Raw genomic sequence first — 16,836 nt, 5'->3', positions numbered from 1 at the left:
GGAACAACATAATTCTCAATACGGTCGCAAGAGGAAATATCACAGAACTATATTATTAAATGATTATTATACTCGTTAAAAATGTATGATCGCACACGCATGCGCGTATTTTAAGCATAATAATTGTCCACACACACGCTAAGAATGTAGATAGTATATTAATATGTCAGGGATATTATCCTTATAATGGGAATTTTCGATTTATAACTGTATAGAATCTGTGACTGGACTGATAATATTATAATAATTTTAAACCGTTGATTGGGTGGGCGTGTTTTATCAACAAATTAACAATAACAAAATTACTACCACCACATTACTTCAAATATTCAAAATAGCTCTTAATCGTACACTAGACGACTACTGCATACACTATACACTCTCCAGTGACTGCATTCACTAATCATTGCCTTCATCGCGTCTTCAGTGAACTATTGGGCATTGGCTATTGTCCGTTGTATTTTTTAAACTCTTCGACAGTCACGCGGCACAGCAGATTTGCGCATATTTTTCTGTGTAAGTATTACATTACCAATTTTTTATTTTAAATTTATTTATACCTATAATATACAACTATAATAATAAATGGTATATCTATTTATCCATGTGTACCTAGATTTCAGTTTATTACTTTTGTAATATTATAATGTACGTAATAACTAAAGTCGTTGCGATAGTTAGACTATCAAGGTATTCAATATTATGGTATTATGATATTAATAATTAGTAAATTATATAAGTAGACAGGATATACCTACCGCGTGTTCACTAATTTAGGGAACACTGAATTTATCGGCCGAATTATGTTGGAATAAATCGAATTTTTTTTTACAAGCTTATAGTGGTACATAAATACACATTTTCAGATAAATTTCAAATTGTTAACCCTCTCGGTACGCGCATGCGCAACGCAACTTATTTTTATTTTTTTAATAGCAACCGGTATTTTTGATACCAAATTCGGATACACTAAATTTTTTTAAGTCATTTCAACCAATTACCCATGGCTCTAAACCAATATTGACTGAATGAGAGTCATTCAAATTTTAATAAATACCTAATAAATTTTTAGAATTCATCATAAAATGCATAAAACCATTTTTAATTATTTATTATTGGTTACTTTTTGAATATTCTTACGTATACAGTTGTAATCAATTTTAATTGAATAATTTTATATCCATATTAGATAAGTATGTTAATCTTATTTATAACAAGTATTATTTAAAAAAAAAATACATAAAAATATTCAAAATGTAACCAATAATAAATAATTATAAATGGTTTTATGCATTTTTGAATGAATTTAAAAAATGTATATTTATTAAAATTTGAATGGCTCATTCAGACAATTTTGGTTTTAGAATCATGGTTCATTGGTCAAAATGACTTAAAAAAATTCAGTCTATCCGAATTTGGTAGGTTATTAGGTTGTTAGGTATTCAAAAATATCGGTTGCTATAGAAAAAAATAAGTTGCGTTGCGCGTACCAAGAGAGTTAAGAATTTGAAATTTATCTGAAAATGTGTATTTATGTACCAGTAGGTACCACTAGCTTGTAAAAAAAATTATATTTGTTCCAACATAATCCGGCTGAGAAATTCAGTGTTCCATAAATTACTAATTAGTGAACACACGGTATATTAAATATTAATATTAAAATATCCTCAATACACACTTGTCTGTTAAAAAGCAAACATTAATATAAATTTAGATTACTGTTGAATATTAGGTATTATTTACTATTTTACCATAATATACAATATATTTTTTGAAGAACCTGAAATCACGTAGGTACGTGTGTGAATATTAAAAATGTAATGCCGGGTTCACTCAGTCTGGTTTTTGTTTTATAACTGATTTAAAAAAAACGATTTAGATGCCCCGTCTGTCGCCTGTAGTGGTGGGTATTGTTGAGTGTTTTAAGATTGTTAAATGCCAATCATTTAAGACTTTAAGAGTATATATATTATATTGACGCAATCCGTCATAGACTAATATCATTTATTCATTATTAGTTATTAGTTATTACCTATATAAATAATAAATTCTGTATGCGCATTGAGAAATTCAAAAAAAAAAAAAAAATTTCAAATACTAAATACAGACTGCTTTTATGAACCAAATATCGCAATAATATGTAGAATTATAGAGTCGAATGTGCTATTTTCAGCGGACAATAAAAAAAGTTTCAACTCACTTTTGTAGTGATTTTATTTATTATTATTATGTATAAATATAAATGTTTTTGAAGTAAAACTTCTTTCTCGAGGTATGGATGGAGAAAAAAATCATCACGACTCATATAATAAAGCTTATTTCTTTCATCTTACTTTGAAACAAGGAATAACAAGAGGTAGAATGAATACAAACAATATAATTTTATAACTGAAAAAATGTCACAATTTTAGTAAAATTAATTTTTAGGATAATTACATCAATTAGAATATCAGTTAATTTGTCAAATTTTAGATAGCTATATTTTAGACAATCTATCTACATCGTTAAATTATTATTAGAAAACCCGTAATAATAGTACCTTTTTTTTTGTTCTGTGGGGGGGGGGTGAACCCGACCACCCCCCCCCCCCCGTAAATACGCCACTGGTAGTACGGACTCCGTAATCCGGGACCGCTTGTGGAGGGGCACGGTATATGGGGCATGCAGGCATTATACGCGTGTGCGCGCTAAAAATTATGAATTTATTTTATTTTTCAACTGCTATTGTTACAATGTGTTAAAAGTCTTGTAATATATTTTCAAGCTTTTCTACCCAAAATATAAATTTTTATCGATATTTATGGAAAAAAAAACTAAAAAATTGAAAAATTAAAATGTCGGTAAACAGCTCAAAACAAATCAAAATATTTTGAAAATTGTATCAAATATAGAAAATGCCTATATAATCAGTCAGTGAAAATTTGCGGTAATTTGTTTTAATGTTACACCAAAATAAGAAATTCGCTAAATGTGAAATCCAATGAAAATCCAATGTTGTAAAAATTTAAATTTCAAATGCTTATAGAAATTTAATTTAAATTTCCGGTGGACATTTTTTTTTTTTGTGATAAAGATTGACAAACTACAAAGGAATCTTGTATCATATTTTCAAGATTTAGATTAAAAAAGAAAATTTTTTATGAATTTCTAGCTTAAAATAATTTGCGAATTTTTGTGATTTTTACGTATTTTGTCAAAATTCAAAATTTGAATACTGATAAAAAAAAATTGTGACTGAATTTCTTTTATTTTTCAACTGCTATTGTAACAATATGTTAAAAGCATTGTATTAAATTTTCAATTTTTGAATTTTTTAAATTTTCAAACAATGAATAATTATTACAACGAATCCTACGACAAAATCTGGCACCACAATAGATGCAATCTTTACACGACATCTTCGTGATGTTCAATCACAGAACTACATTTCCTACTTTAGTTACCATAAACCAATAATAACTGTTGTACCGATAGAACTACAAGATGACAGAATGGAATATGGAAATACAAGAAATATCATTTTAAAATCTATTGCAAACGTACTTTCCTTTGTTTTTAGATTCTGAACGCAGTGATGAATGTAATTTTTAATTAATATTTTCAGTGTGTATTTTATGTGTTTTTTCCTACTGATTTTTTCACTCCTTCCCTATCTCACTTATGATTTAACGGACCCAATACTTATGAAAAAAGTTTTACTTATCCAGAGCGTAACTCCGACGAAAACAACAACTTATTGGTTATTAATAATAATAACTTATTATTATTATATTATTTTTTTTACGTTATCGGCGTGCGTCGAACGGTCGAACAACGATCCGGGTCGACCGCAACTACAAGTAGTGACAATGGATTTTATTATAATAATATAATCGTAGCTATTTATACATCATAATTCATAAAAAAACGATAGATAACAGTTATCCATTGTCACTACTAATAAACGACCAGGCCGTCGATATTTTTATAACACGCGCGCAATAATGATTGACTTCTAAATAAAAATTTGTTACCCGGTTTGTTATTGTTCATTTTATTATTATTATTATTAAAACTGAATACAAAATAATTTTTGTACTATAAATTAGTATTGATATTAAAAAAAAAAAAAAATTAAAAGAACACAAAATTATTTTTATAATATAATATAATAAAATATTTCTATTTAAAATAAACTGATATTAATATAATAATGATCAAATAATTGGATAAAAAGGTACCAACCAATACAAATTATAAAATGAAAAATAAAACTCAATTTCTAGATATTATTAAATAAAATTACTTTTGTAAGTTTTTGTCTTAAAAAGGAACGGGTTTTTAAAACATTCTGGACATTAAACTGTTTTTCATAATGTCGCAATCTATATCAATACATTTTTTCACAAATTAAAGTGAACAATGAACACTCGTGAGTCATGACTATATAGTAAATTAATCGTGTAATATTGTATTACTATTAATACTATTATTACATCTCGTCAAAAATTCAAGTGTGATATTGGAATACCCGAGTATAGTCATATGTATATAATATATATTATATAGTTAGTTATAGTAGATGATCAATAATCAAGATAGATGAGTACACATGTACAATTATTATGACAATCGTCGTAGCTCCATCATGCACGCCTTTCCAAGGGCGTCCGCAAGAATTTGTCAAGGGGAGGGCAAGGTATTTACATTTTTAAATTTTTGTTTCATTATCTGATTGGTGATAAAGCACCTTATTGTTTTTGACGAGTTCTATCATATAGGTAGGGAATGTAAAAATTAAATTATGTGTATAGTCGGAAGTGTTGGAACTTAATCTTACAGTATTAATTTTAATCAAGTAACGTGCAACTTTATCTTAACAAATGCATTTTTTTAATATAAATAAAATGTAATCATTGACTAGATAAGTTTAGGTTATTTATAAAATTAAATGTTTGTAGCTTCTATTAAATAAATAAAAAACTACCAAACCATTTGGTAGGTCAACTATTTGTTGAAATCGGTTTTTTAAATATTATTAAAACAAATCAATATTATTTTTTTTTCGACAATTAGTAACAACACAAATAATATTATATTATTATATTATATATATATTTATTTTTCTTATTGATCCAATAAACTCGTCAACTATGGCCATTAGTTACAGACTTACAGTTATGGTAGGTAAGGTAGGTTATGAAAAATAAATAAAAATTAAAATAATTAAATAAAATTAAAGAGGCCTGTTGACTTTAAATTATTATATTATTATTATCGGAAATAGCACCGCTGCATTGTTCAGTATCGCCGTCGTCATTCGGGAAAACATAATTAATACCTGCCCACTAAAAATAGCTACGCAAAATTCAAATATACCAATATTGATTAATGATTATAAATACTAGTATAGTATTTTAGTATTTAATATTTACAGTCAATGATACCAGTGAAATCACCAAATCACGAGATTCTACTAAATATTCATTATTCACATAATATATAACAGTGCATCGAAAACCGATGACAAAGATCCACATAACATTTGTCGACTAAAATAAATAATTGAATATATAATAAAATTATATAAAATAAAATAAAAATTAAATAAGTGTCAAAATATGTAACGTGATTGGTAATGAACAGTTAAATCCCTATATTCAGGGAAGAAGTTAGATTCATTTGAATATATTTAAACCGTAGCTCGGGAGCACCAATGATGATAATGATTTTAAGGTTACAAATAAAAGTAGATTGATCCAAATAGTTGAAATAGTTACTAATGCATACAAGTTTATTACTACTTAGTACTTACCTACAAAGTTTACTAGTAGATAGTGCTGTCTAGGAGGTCGGGTGCGCGTGATGGTAATCGCGGATTACTCATCGTTTCAAAAAATGTTTTTAATTTAAAAAATATTTATTTTGTGATATTTTATACTACATATAGTACATATGGTACATAGTGATTATGATAATTAGCCCATAAAAAGCCAAGGGAGGGGCAGATGCCCCTACTTGCCCCCCCTGCGGACGCCCTTGGCCTTATCCCCACGCTATAATAATAATCGACGGTATCGAATTTTATTCAGTAAATATCTTCAAAATAACATATTTTATTCTTGTGTAAAATATCGATTTGAATTTATCAGCACACAACGTCTTGTGTAAAACTTCATAAAACAGTTGGACACAACTCGTGTACGAGAAATTTACCTCTTATCAAATTTAAAGGTACAAATATTATCTAGGGCATCTCAGAGGATTTTATTGGTATTATTTTTAAGTAAGTTATTATTACGACCATTTTTAAAGTTTTTATTTGCACATTTTAAAACGATCATAACTTGTTTAAAAATAATAATATCAATAAAATCCTTCGAGATGTCTCTGATAATATTCTTGTCTTTTAATTTTATAAGAGGTAAATTCACTCTAATTTTAGAAATTATCGAGTAAAACGTATAATGGTGAACATGCCATGTTGAACGTTGAACATTGTAAAACGAAGAAAACAAATGCCCGTGTGGCCAAGATAAATCTTATTTCACATTTTCAAAACTTGGATATGAATAAAACATTTTTATGAACTTCCAACTCTAAATAATTTGAAAATTTTCGTGATTTTGACGAATTTTGTCAAAATTCTAGTTACAGATGCTCATAAAAAATATTACTGCGGATTTATTCTCAACATTTTAAATTCTGAGCGGATCGAGGAATATATTGATTTTACCATGATGTGTTTTTTTTTTGTGTCTGTCATCACGTTTTGGGGCAGTAAAAGTGCTTCGATTATCGACTTCAGTACCTCGTTCGATCAGAAAGTAAATATAGTTGGTACTTTGGGGGGGGGGGGGGGGGTCAGAAGTGAAAATTTTTTAATACTTTTCTAAATAATCGAGGAAAACAAACTAAAAATTAAGGGAAAAACGGGAAATTTTACGCAAACTCATTTTTCGACAAAATCAGTTTTGATTATTGATGTAACTTTAAAACAAATGACCATTGATATATGAAATTTTCACCGAATGTTTTTATAAGTATATTCTATCCGCCATGAAATTTTCAAAAATGTTTGACTTATGTTGTACTATTCATAGGTATATGCAATTTTCGATCATTATTAGTTTTTTTTTAAATTAATATCGATAAAAATTTATTTTTTGGGTAGAAATTATTGAAGATTTAGTACAAGGCTTTTAACATATTGTTACAATAGCAGTTGAAAAATAAAATAAATTTATAGTCACAATTTTTTTTAATAGGCATTCAAATTTTGAATTTTGACAAAATACGTAATAATCACGAAAATTCGCAAATTGTATAAGCTAAAAATTCATAAAAAATTTTCTTTTTAAATCTAAGATTTGAAAATTTAATACAAGATTCCTTATAAATTTGTCAATCTTTATCACAAAAAAAATGTGCACCGGAAATTCAAATTAAATTTTTATTAGCATTTGAATTTCAAATATTGACAAAAATTTGTCAAAACCATGAATATTTGCAAATTATTTTGTAGTTTAAAATTCATAATATTGTTTGTATATCTGAGGTTATAAAATTTAACACTAAGTTTTCCATAAGTTTTTGGAAAAATTGATTAACCGTGCCTTATGCAAAGTGCATAATCATTTAATGCATCATTCATATTTGTGTTTGCTAAATAATTAATTTCTTATAGTAATTCATACATAAAATTAGTTTCTTGAATATCAGAGTCGGTGGGAAATAATTTTCCCTGTAACCGCATAGAAGTATTGTATGAGCAGAACGGTCATTGGGAAATAATTTCCCATAACTTCCCACCCCCAATTCAACCACTGCAAATAAAAATATGTTTTTTTATTTATTTATTTTAGTATACTCTATCTATAGTTATGTTATCCTGAAAATTCCATCCATTTCTGTTCATATTTTAACTAATGCCCTATAAAGGGTTAATTGAAAAAAAAGCGGATAAGTGGGTATCGCTCTGCTGTACATTAGGGGGTTGGGTGGACCTCTGATTAGGGTAGGTTAAATTTGAATGCAATGATAGGTATCATTGTATACGAAAAACGATTCTGAACGTAGATGGTTTATCTGTCTAGGATATATTATAGATTATTAAAAATTTTCAAATCTTAGATTTAAAAAGAAAATTTTTTATGAATTTCTAGCTTAAAATAATTTGCGAATTTTCGTGATTTTTACGTATGTTGTCAAAATTCAAAATTTGAATGCTTATAAAAAAAAATTGTGCCTGTATATATCTTTTATTTTTCAACTGCTATTGTAAAAATATGTAAGGAGCCTTGTATTTAATTTTCAAATCTTAGATGATTAAAAAAGAAAAACTTTTATGAATTTTCTAGCTTAAAATAATTTGCGAATTTTCGTGATTTTTACGTATGTTGTCAAAACTAAAATTTGATTGCTTGTAAAAAAAAATTATGACTATAATATATTTCTTTTATTTTTCAACTGTTATTGTAAAAATATTTTCGGAGCCTTGTATTAAATTTTCAAATCTTGGATATAAAAGGAAAATTTTTTATGAATTTCTAGATTTTTACAATTGTCAAAATTAAAATTCGAATGCATGTAAAAAAAAATTGTGACCATGTATTTCTTTTATTTTGCAACTGCTATTGTAAAAATATGTTAGTAGCCTTGTATTAAATTTTCAAATCTAATATATTTTTACAATAGCAGTTGAAAAATAAAAGAAATATATAGTCACAAATTTTTTTTATAAGCATTTACAGTTCAAAATTTGACTAAATACATAATACATATGCAAATTATTTTAAGCTAGAAATTCATAAAAAATTTTCTTTTTAAATCTAACATTTGAAAATTTTTAATAATCTATAATATACCCTAGACAGATAAACCATCTCCGTTCAGAATCGTTTTTCGTATACAATGATACCTATCATTGCATTCAAATTTAACCTACCCTAGTCAGAGGTCCACCCCACCCCCTAATGTACAGTAGAGCGATACCCACTTATCCGCTTTTTTTTCAATTAAGATGCATTTTGCATAAGGCATGGTTAATCAATTTTTCCAAAAACATTGCATATGTAGTTATCATAGTTCATACATAGTTCATAATACCTTATATTATCATAGATATACATATACCTGGTTTGAGGATAAATCGTTATCATTACGCTATTTCGTAAAAATTTAAAATTCAAACGCACTTAAAATTTTTCCTATAATGATGCTTCCAGATTTCTCTATAACTAATTGAAGGAAAACTTTTGGAAAACTTAGTGTTGTATTTTTAATCCTTAGTTATAAACACAAAATTTTTTATGATTTTTCAATTTCAAAATTACTTGCAAATTTTCGCGTTTACGACAGATTTCGTAAAAATTTGAACTATAAACGCTTATAAAAAAAAATTGTGACTAACGATTATTAATTTTATTTAGCTACAATAAGAAAAACTCATAAGGAACCTTGTATTAAGTTTTCATGTTTTTTTGGTTGTCCAACATTTTTTTACCGACACTTCGAAAAAAAATTCTCAACAAAATCAAAAATTTCAGTGGTCTATAAAAATAACTCAAAAAAAGTCGAAAATTTTTGAAAATTCAACTGTATATAGATATCACTAACATAAACATTTGGTGAAAATTTCAAGTATTTACAGTGATTAGTTTTTGAATTACAACCGTATAAAAAAATCGATTTGGTTGAAAACTCATTTTTTTTTTCTCGATTTTTTTGAAAACTGTTGGAAAATGTTTACTTTTGACCTCTATAATGCACCAAGGATCTTCAATTTTACATCGGAAACCACCACCAAAGTTTGAAATCGAAGCATTATTTCTACTAGTTATGCTGTACACAAACACAAAAAAAAAAAAACACACACATCATTGTAAAATCAATACATTCATCACTTCGTTCAGAATCTAATAAAATATTTGTTTCAAAATAGAATAGATGACAATATTTAAATATAATATATCCTAGACTGACAAGTGACAAATCATCTTCGTTCAGAATCGTTTTTCGTATACAATGATGCCTATCATTGCATTCAAATTTAATCCCATCCATTACAGTAACCTACTGTACAGCAGAGCGACATCCACGACTTACCCGCTTTTTTTAAAGTTTACGTTTACACTTTGGCATGTATAAAAATATATTGATACATTTTTCCTTCTATAAAAGCTAAAAAAAAATGACATTGTGAAATTAGTAATACAAAACATGTAACAAACCAACAAATTACTGAAAAAATAACTAATTTAATTTTTTTTATTTAGAAAGTAATAATAAGTACTAAATACTAATAACAATAATAAATATTAAATTGTTTATATTTTTTATATTTTTTCAAATAAATATACCTAATATGAAATTTAAATTATACATCAAATATATTTTATGTATTTATTGTAAATAATTATAAAAAGATTAATAGGTTTATAATATTATAGATAGTGATGTAGAAATATTAAATACCTCAAATTACTAAAAACTGTATTATTTCAATAATTTTAAATATTTATATTTTTAGTTTCTAATTACAAATGTATTGCTTGCGCTAAGCAGATGCTGTAACAGTTTTATCTGTTTGTGATGAAAATATCTGGAAATTAATTAACCTAAATATAATATATTTTATTATAATGATTTAAAATTTAATTATTTTAATTTCCAGGATTTTTGATCATTAACGCAATGGAGTTTTTGATTCAAACAATTAATAAGCTACAAGATGTATTTGCTGTGATCCATGAAAATCCAATTGATTTACCTCAGATCGTTGTTGTCGGGTCCCAAAGCTCTGGTAAAAGTTCAGTTCTAGAGAATTTGGTCGGCAGATCTTTCTTGCCACGAGGAGTAGGCATTGTAACTCGCGCTCCTTTAATTCTACAAATGATAAAGTATACTGACAAAGATATGGAATCCATGTTGAAAATAACAAATAATAATGGAATAAAAGAATGGGCTTGTTTTTCGCATAAACCCAACATTGTGTTTCATGATTTTGATGAAGTAAAAAAAGAAATAGAGAAAATGACAGATATTCTGGCTGGTGAAAATAAGGGAATTACCAAAAAGCCCATAGTATTAAAAGTTTATACTTCCTTGTATACTCTAACATTTGTTGATTTGCCTGGAATCACTAAAGTAGCTGTTGGTGATCAACCAAAAGACATTGACGAACAAATACTAAGCCTAATATTCAAATATATCAAACAACCAAACGCTATAATCTTAGCCATGGTCGCTGCTAATACAGATCCTGCTACATCAGAAAGTCTGAAAATAGCTAAACAATTGGATCCTGATGGTGCAAGGACAATTGCAGTGGTTACTAAGTTGGATATTATTGATAAAGGTACAATAAATGAAGTAACAGATCTTCTATGTGGTAAAATAATTCCAGTAAAACTTGGTATTATTGGTGTAGTTAATAGGTCTCAGAAAGATATTAATGAAAATAAGACATTGCAAGAGACCTTAAAAAAAGAAACAGAATTTTTAAAAACTAATTATCCAGAAATTTGTAAAACACATGGAACCCAAGTGTTGGCTAATACATTACAGGATGTATTAATAAAACATATTAAAAAAACCATTCCAACCTTGTACAAAAACTTAGTGGAGACCAAAACAAGACTTGAAAGTGAATTAAAATTATTGAAAACACCTGATTGCGAAAAAACATTCATATTAGAGTTATTAAATGACATTAACAGATCATACTGTGAAACCGTAATGGGTGATAGAAAAGATATATCCGATAAAATGTTAATGGGTGGTGCAAAAATTGTAAATGCGACACAAGATCACTTTTCTAAACATTTCATGGCGGTGGATCCATTGAATAATTTGAGTGATGAACAAATAAAAAATTATTTATTAAATAGTTCTGGAATTAAAAAAAGTTCACTAGTGAATCATAAGGCATTGGAAATTATGGTAAGCAGACAATTGGAGTATCTCATTGAACCAGCATTGTCATTTGTGGACATTGTGCGTGATGAATTGTTCAACATCCTTGATTCCATTGATCAAAAGTTATTGGATGAACTTGATAGATTTCCAAAACTAAATAACAATGTAAGTATGACTTTATTATAATTAAATAGGAGGTATTTGTTTGAGTGCGGAATTATTTTATTAGTTGTATCGAGAGGATAAAACACTAAATAGATAATTTGCTTTAATATTTGAGCTCCTAATCAAATGATTGTAGCAGTTAATACCGTTAAATATAGCTAATACCAATGTAGCTAAATGTAAGTGTAATATAGCTAATAACACTAATAAATTATTAACAGTCTTGTTAAAAATACTTTTAAAACGTATTCAGAACACGTATTCCAATACTGTTTTTTGAGAGTATTTGTAAATAAAAACAAATTCATTTTAAAAGTATTCAAAGTACTTAACAAGAACTTTATTTATGCATTAAAATAATTGAATGTTAATCATAAATCCATACTAATTCAATCAATAAATACATTCTTTAATTGGTTCAAGAATTTGAAATTTAAACTGCAGCTAAATATATATAAATTTTAACTATTAGGTCAATCTTTGTATCTAATGAATTCTTATACATTTTTAAAAATATTATAAAATATTATTTTAAGAATAATTTTTAAAATAGTAACAAACAAAACAAAAATATTGGTTGTTGATATACAATGGTAAAAATAAAAATAAAGTATTTGAAATATATTTACTTCCTAAAAATTATTTGAGAAATACTCAAATACCTGATTAAATACCAAAAAATACCTGACAAGACTATATATTAATCGAAGTATAGGCAATTACATAAACATATTACACAATTTTTGTTCCGATAATCAATTTTTATTAATTTTTAAATATGATATCATGCACAATGATTTTTTTTTCTATAATTTTTCTATTATAGCATGAATTAGCTGATAAAAATAAGTCACCCATTTGTGAAACTTTTTTGTGTGAAATTTATTAAAGGATAATCATCTGTCTTTACACCATTCAGCATATTAACCCGGTCATTTATTTAATTTATTATTACTGAAAAGCTGGGCGCAACTAATATATTCCTATTTTAGTATTTTATTTGTCTTACCTAACGCCATTAAGAGCAACATTGTTATTTTGTGTAACTCTATTTGATAATACCTCTTCAATGATATATTTATTTTCCTTCTACTGTGTAGGTATATTGACAGTATTTTTTTTAAAGGATGTATACCAAATTTTGAATTTTTTCTGGAAACAAATAAAACTGATTAAAAATCCAATTTTAAAGGTGGAATATTTATTTAAACATTATGTTAAACATGAGACTTCGTGGTACTAAAATTGCTCATTATATTGCCTTGACTACATTTATATTTAATGCTATACATTAATTTTTTTAAATGAATATGGTTTAAGCCCTTTTAACAATTCTATGTACATTATTTTAACTTAAAAAAATAATGACATTTATCATATGAATTTTTTACACATTTATTATAATGATTAATTTATATGACTAATAAGTGCTTGCGTATCAATAGTTTAGATTATAAAACCTCTGGTACAAATTCTTTATTTCTAGGCTACTTAATAATAATATATATATATTTTTTTATGACACATTTTATGGGTAGCACTTAATGATATTATAATCACTTAATCACTGCATTCAACATTTCAAATAAATAAAACTATGAAATATATTTTATTTGACTAGGTATGATAGTTATTGTACTTTTGATTTCAGGTAAGAAGCATCCTGGACAACTTATTGGAGATAAAATTGAACAGTATTAAAAAATCTATAAAGTCTTACATTAAGACACAACAGAAATTCTTAAATACAACTAACCCCAATTACCTTTTACAATTGATTAATTCATCAGCCGAGTGCCGTTCATCTTTTATAGAGAATAAAAGTAATTATTATAATAAATTGTTTTATCGAGATAATTATAAAACCGATATAAATACTGAAATAAATAATATAGAAAAAGAAATTGTAAGTAAAATGTACACAGATATATTGTCCAGTCTGGGTGGCTTAAATAATTATAAAAATGAAATCAATGTACAAGTAATATTGCACAAACAATTTACCCGTTGCTACTTCGAATTTATTAGGAATACTTTAAGAGATTTTGTGCCAAACCGTATAAACCATAAATTGGTCAACTTTGTTCTAAAAAAATTTGATAAAAAATTGAAAGCAGATGTGTTTATGCCTTTAATCAACAATCCATCTTCTGAAAGATTGCTTGTTGAAAAAGAAGGTGTTCAAGAAGAAAGACAACGTAAAGAGCTTTTGTTAAATGCTGTTAAAAAAGCTTTAAAAAGGTTACATGAAATACAAAGGAAATAAGTTCAATTTTTTTTTTTTAGAAGCACATTATTATATTATATTTTACATATAATTTGTGTTCTTTAAGCATATTTTTTTTTAAATATATCATAAGTTAAATATTTTATCAAACTAATGGATTAATATAAATATTGTGTACTAATTATTAGTGTACAAACTTAATATTTTTTTAACAAGGATATTTTTGTATGTATAATATATTATATATTTTTAATTATATTATAAAAGTAAAACTATGCATACCAGTCAGGTGTATAATATTTATGAGTTCAAAAAGCTTTTATTTTATATTCTTCTAATTGATAATTTTATATATTTTAAGTGTATTAAAAAATAAAAACATTATATTACATAATTATGCTATTAAGTAAATCAATACTGCTATAAAATATGGTATAATCATTTATAATTTTCATTGTACCTATTATATTTATATTGCATTTTGGTAAATAGAAATACCTAGTAGAAAGCTATGTAACTTGTAGGATTTCATAATATTTACGTTTGAAAAATAACTGAACACAATTTTAATAAAAATAACTATCATATATTATTTATATTATTTTATTATTTTACAATCAGAATTAAAAAATGTGTTACCAAATTCAAATGTCTTAAATATATTATGTGTTTTTCCTCTTCAATACTAGTCAAGTATGTTAAACTGATTCAAATTATTTTAATGTTACTGACTGACTCAGTGACGACTAACTATTGATGAATAATTATATGAGTTGGACTTAATTTGTACAATTATTCTTATGGTTACTTTTTAGGCAGGTAGCTTATTAATACTATAATATTAATAATTTTGATTGTAAGTATCTAAACGTTTCATAGTGTCCTAGTTTATGTTTTTCTTTTTTTTTTGTAATTGCAGAATATACATTTACTAATAATCTTTCTGTATGTATTAAAGTAATTAAACAATTTAAATTTTTTTTAATACTGTACCGATATAATTCTTTGAACAACCAACAGCGTCTTAATAGCCACAGTTTAAATTTGATTAAGTAAGTAGGTAGGTACTTAATCAGAATAAAAGCCTTAATTTGTATAAGTACCTATAAAAATGTATGAGATATTTTATTATATTTTATCCAACGATAAATATATTTCCAAAAAAAAAAAAAATTATTTAATATTTATATAAGGTAAAAATATGATTACATGAATACTAATACATTGTATCAAGATATTGCAAAAGATTTATTTATTTCTTTTATTAACTAAATTCTATTATGGTAAAATTTTGTTCATATACCTAATTCGATAAAAGTTTAAAATTTTCTTTAGAATTAAAATGAAAAAAAAAAAAAAACTAAATATTGTTTCTTAAGACTGTTTATGAGATTCAATGTCAATAACTAAAGGCTGAAAAAATATTATCAAACACTAGAAAAATGATTCCAGGAGTGAGCTGAATTACCTACATACTATCTATACGCCGTGTAATCATAAATTTACCGTTCAAATTCATAAAATTCAACTGTACTCAAATTTTCATTGGAAGGTTGTCTTTATTCTTGGAAGAACTCAATTTATATTTAACTTTAAGTGTTAATCTATAATGTGTTTGTTTTATAGGTATTTAATGAAGCCCTAAATTTACATAAAAATTCCAAGTGCTTATTATAATAAAAAAAAAAAAGACAGCAAATAACTTAATATTCGGGTAATTATTCAGCATTTTTTCTATTTAATTGAATAGGTATTATGTTATGAATGATAATAATTAATAATATTACTTATGCTGCAATTATTTATGTAAATACATAGGTAAATAATATAAACATTGCTAATAAATAACATTAATTAATTAATAAAATTGTTTTAAAAAATACATTTCAAAGCATACATTTTATGCATTAGATGTGTACAACGGATACAAAGTTGAATGAATTCTGTCATTATTAATTAATAGGCATGATAAAGCTGTAGATAGAAAAAAGCCATTACATAGAACCTCGTAGACTGTGGTCATTACAAATTTATTACAATTCATGATAATATATTCCACAGAAAATCAGAATTCGAATATTCTATACAAAAAAAAAATACATTTTTATACAGCAATATCAACATAACTTATACAAATAGGAAGTAAAAAGATGCTGTGTGACGTGTGTACTGTCTATAACTCTATAATATACCTCCTATAATGTAATATGTATTTATAGGTACATTATAATATATTTACTATTGTAGATACCTACTAGATACATAATACAAATATGTAACTACTACGTTGGTACCTAAAATATTTTAAGTTAGACGTCTAGTACAGGAAATAGCAAAATTCTCTTATAACATATAGCAACATTTCTTCCTTTCTTGTCGCCATTAATAATAATAATTTCAAAAGACTCCCCAAGCCGATAAAATACATTAACTTTGCAGACGATTGCAATATATACTGCAACTAGTCTCAAATAATCAAAACTACTACATACGTTTCTTTCAATTTTCCCCGAATGACCTCTCCGTATGGTCGTCAGAATCTATTT

At 25.9% G+C, this 16,836-nt stretch overlaps 1 protein-coding gene across 1 annotated transcript; it reads left to right on the top strand.

Annotated features, from left to right (window-relative positions):
• The first annotated feature begins 360 nt into the window (after positions 1–360).
• LOC107162242 (dynamin-1-like protein) lies at positions 361–14,689 on the top strand. Its single transcript, XM_015509056.2, has 3 exons — positions 361–516; positions 10,655–12,063; positions 13,715–14,689. Exons 2-3 carry the CDS (start codon positions 10,675–10,677, stop codon positions 14,327–14,329), a joined length of 2,004 nt encoding a protein of 667 aa, XP_015364542.2. The 5' UTR covers positions 361–516; positions 10,655–10,674; the 3' UTR covers positions 14,330–14,689.
• The last annotated feature ends 2,147 nt before the right edge of the window (positions 14,690–16,836 follow it).

The sequence above is a fragment of the Diuraphis noxia genome, unplaced genomic scaffold, assembly GCF_037042655.1.
Source record: "Diuraphis noxia isolate RWA-SAM2 unplaced genomic scaffold, SU_Dnox_SAM2 contig0003, whole genome shotgun sequence".
In the NCBI taxonomy this organism is placed as follows: Eukaryota; Metazoa; Arthropoda; class Insecta; order Hemiptera; family Aphididae; genus Diuraphis; species Diuraphis noxia.
This window is presented reverse-complemented; position numbering and strand designations above follow the sequence as displayed.

Bases quoted from the DNA above. Each gene is read 5' to 3' on its own strand.
- LOC107162242 (XM_015509056.2), top strand. From the start codon at position 10,675: ATGGAGTTTTTGATTCAAACAATTAATAAGCTACAAGATGTATTTGCT. The intron at 12,064-13,714 runs GTAAGTATGACT...TTTTGATTTCAG, and splicing joins TTCCAAAACTAAATAACAAT to GTAAGAAGCATCCTGGACAA.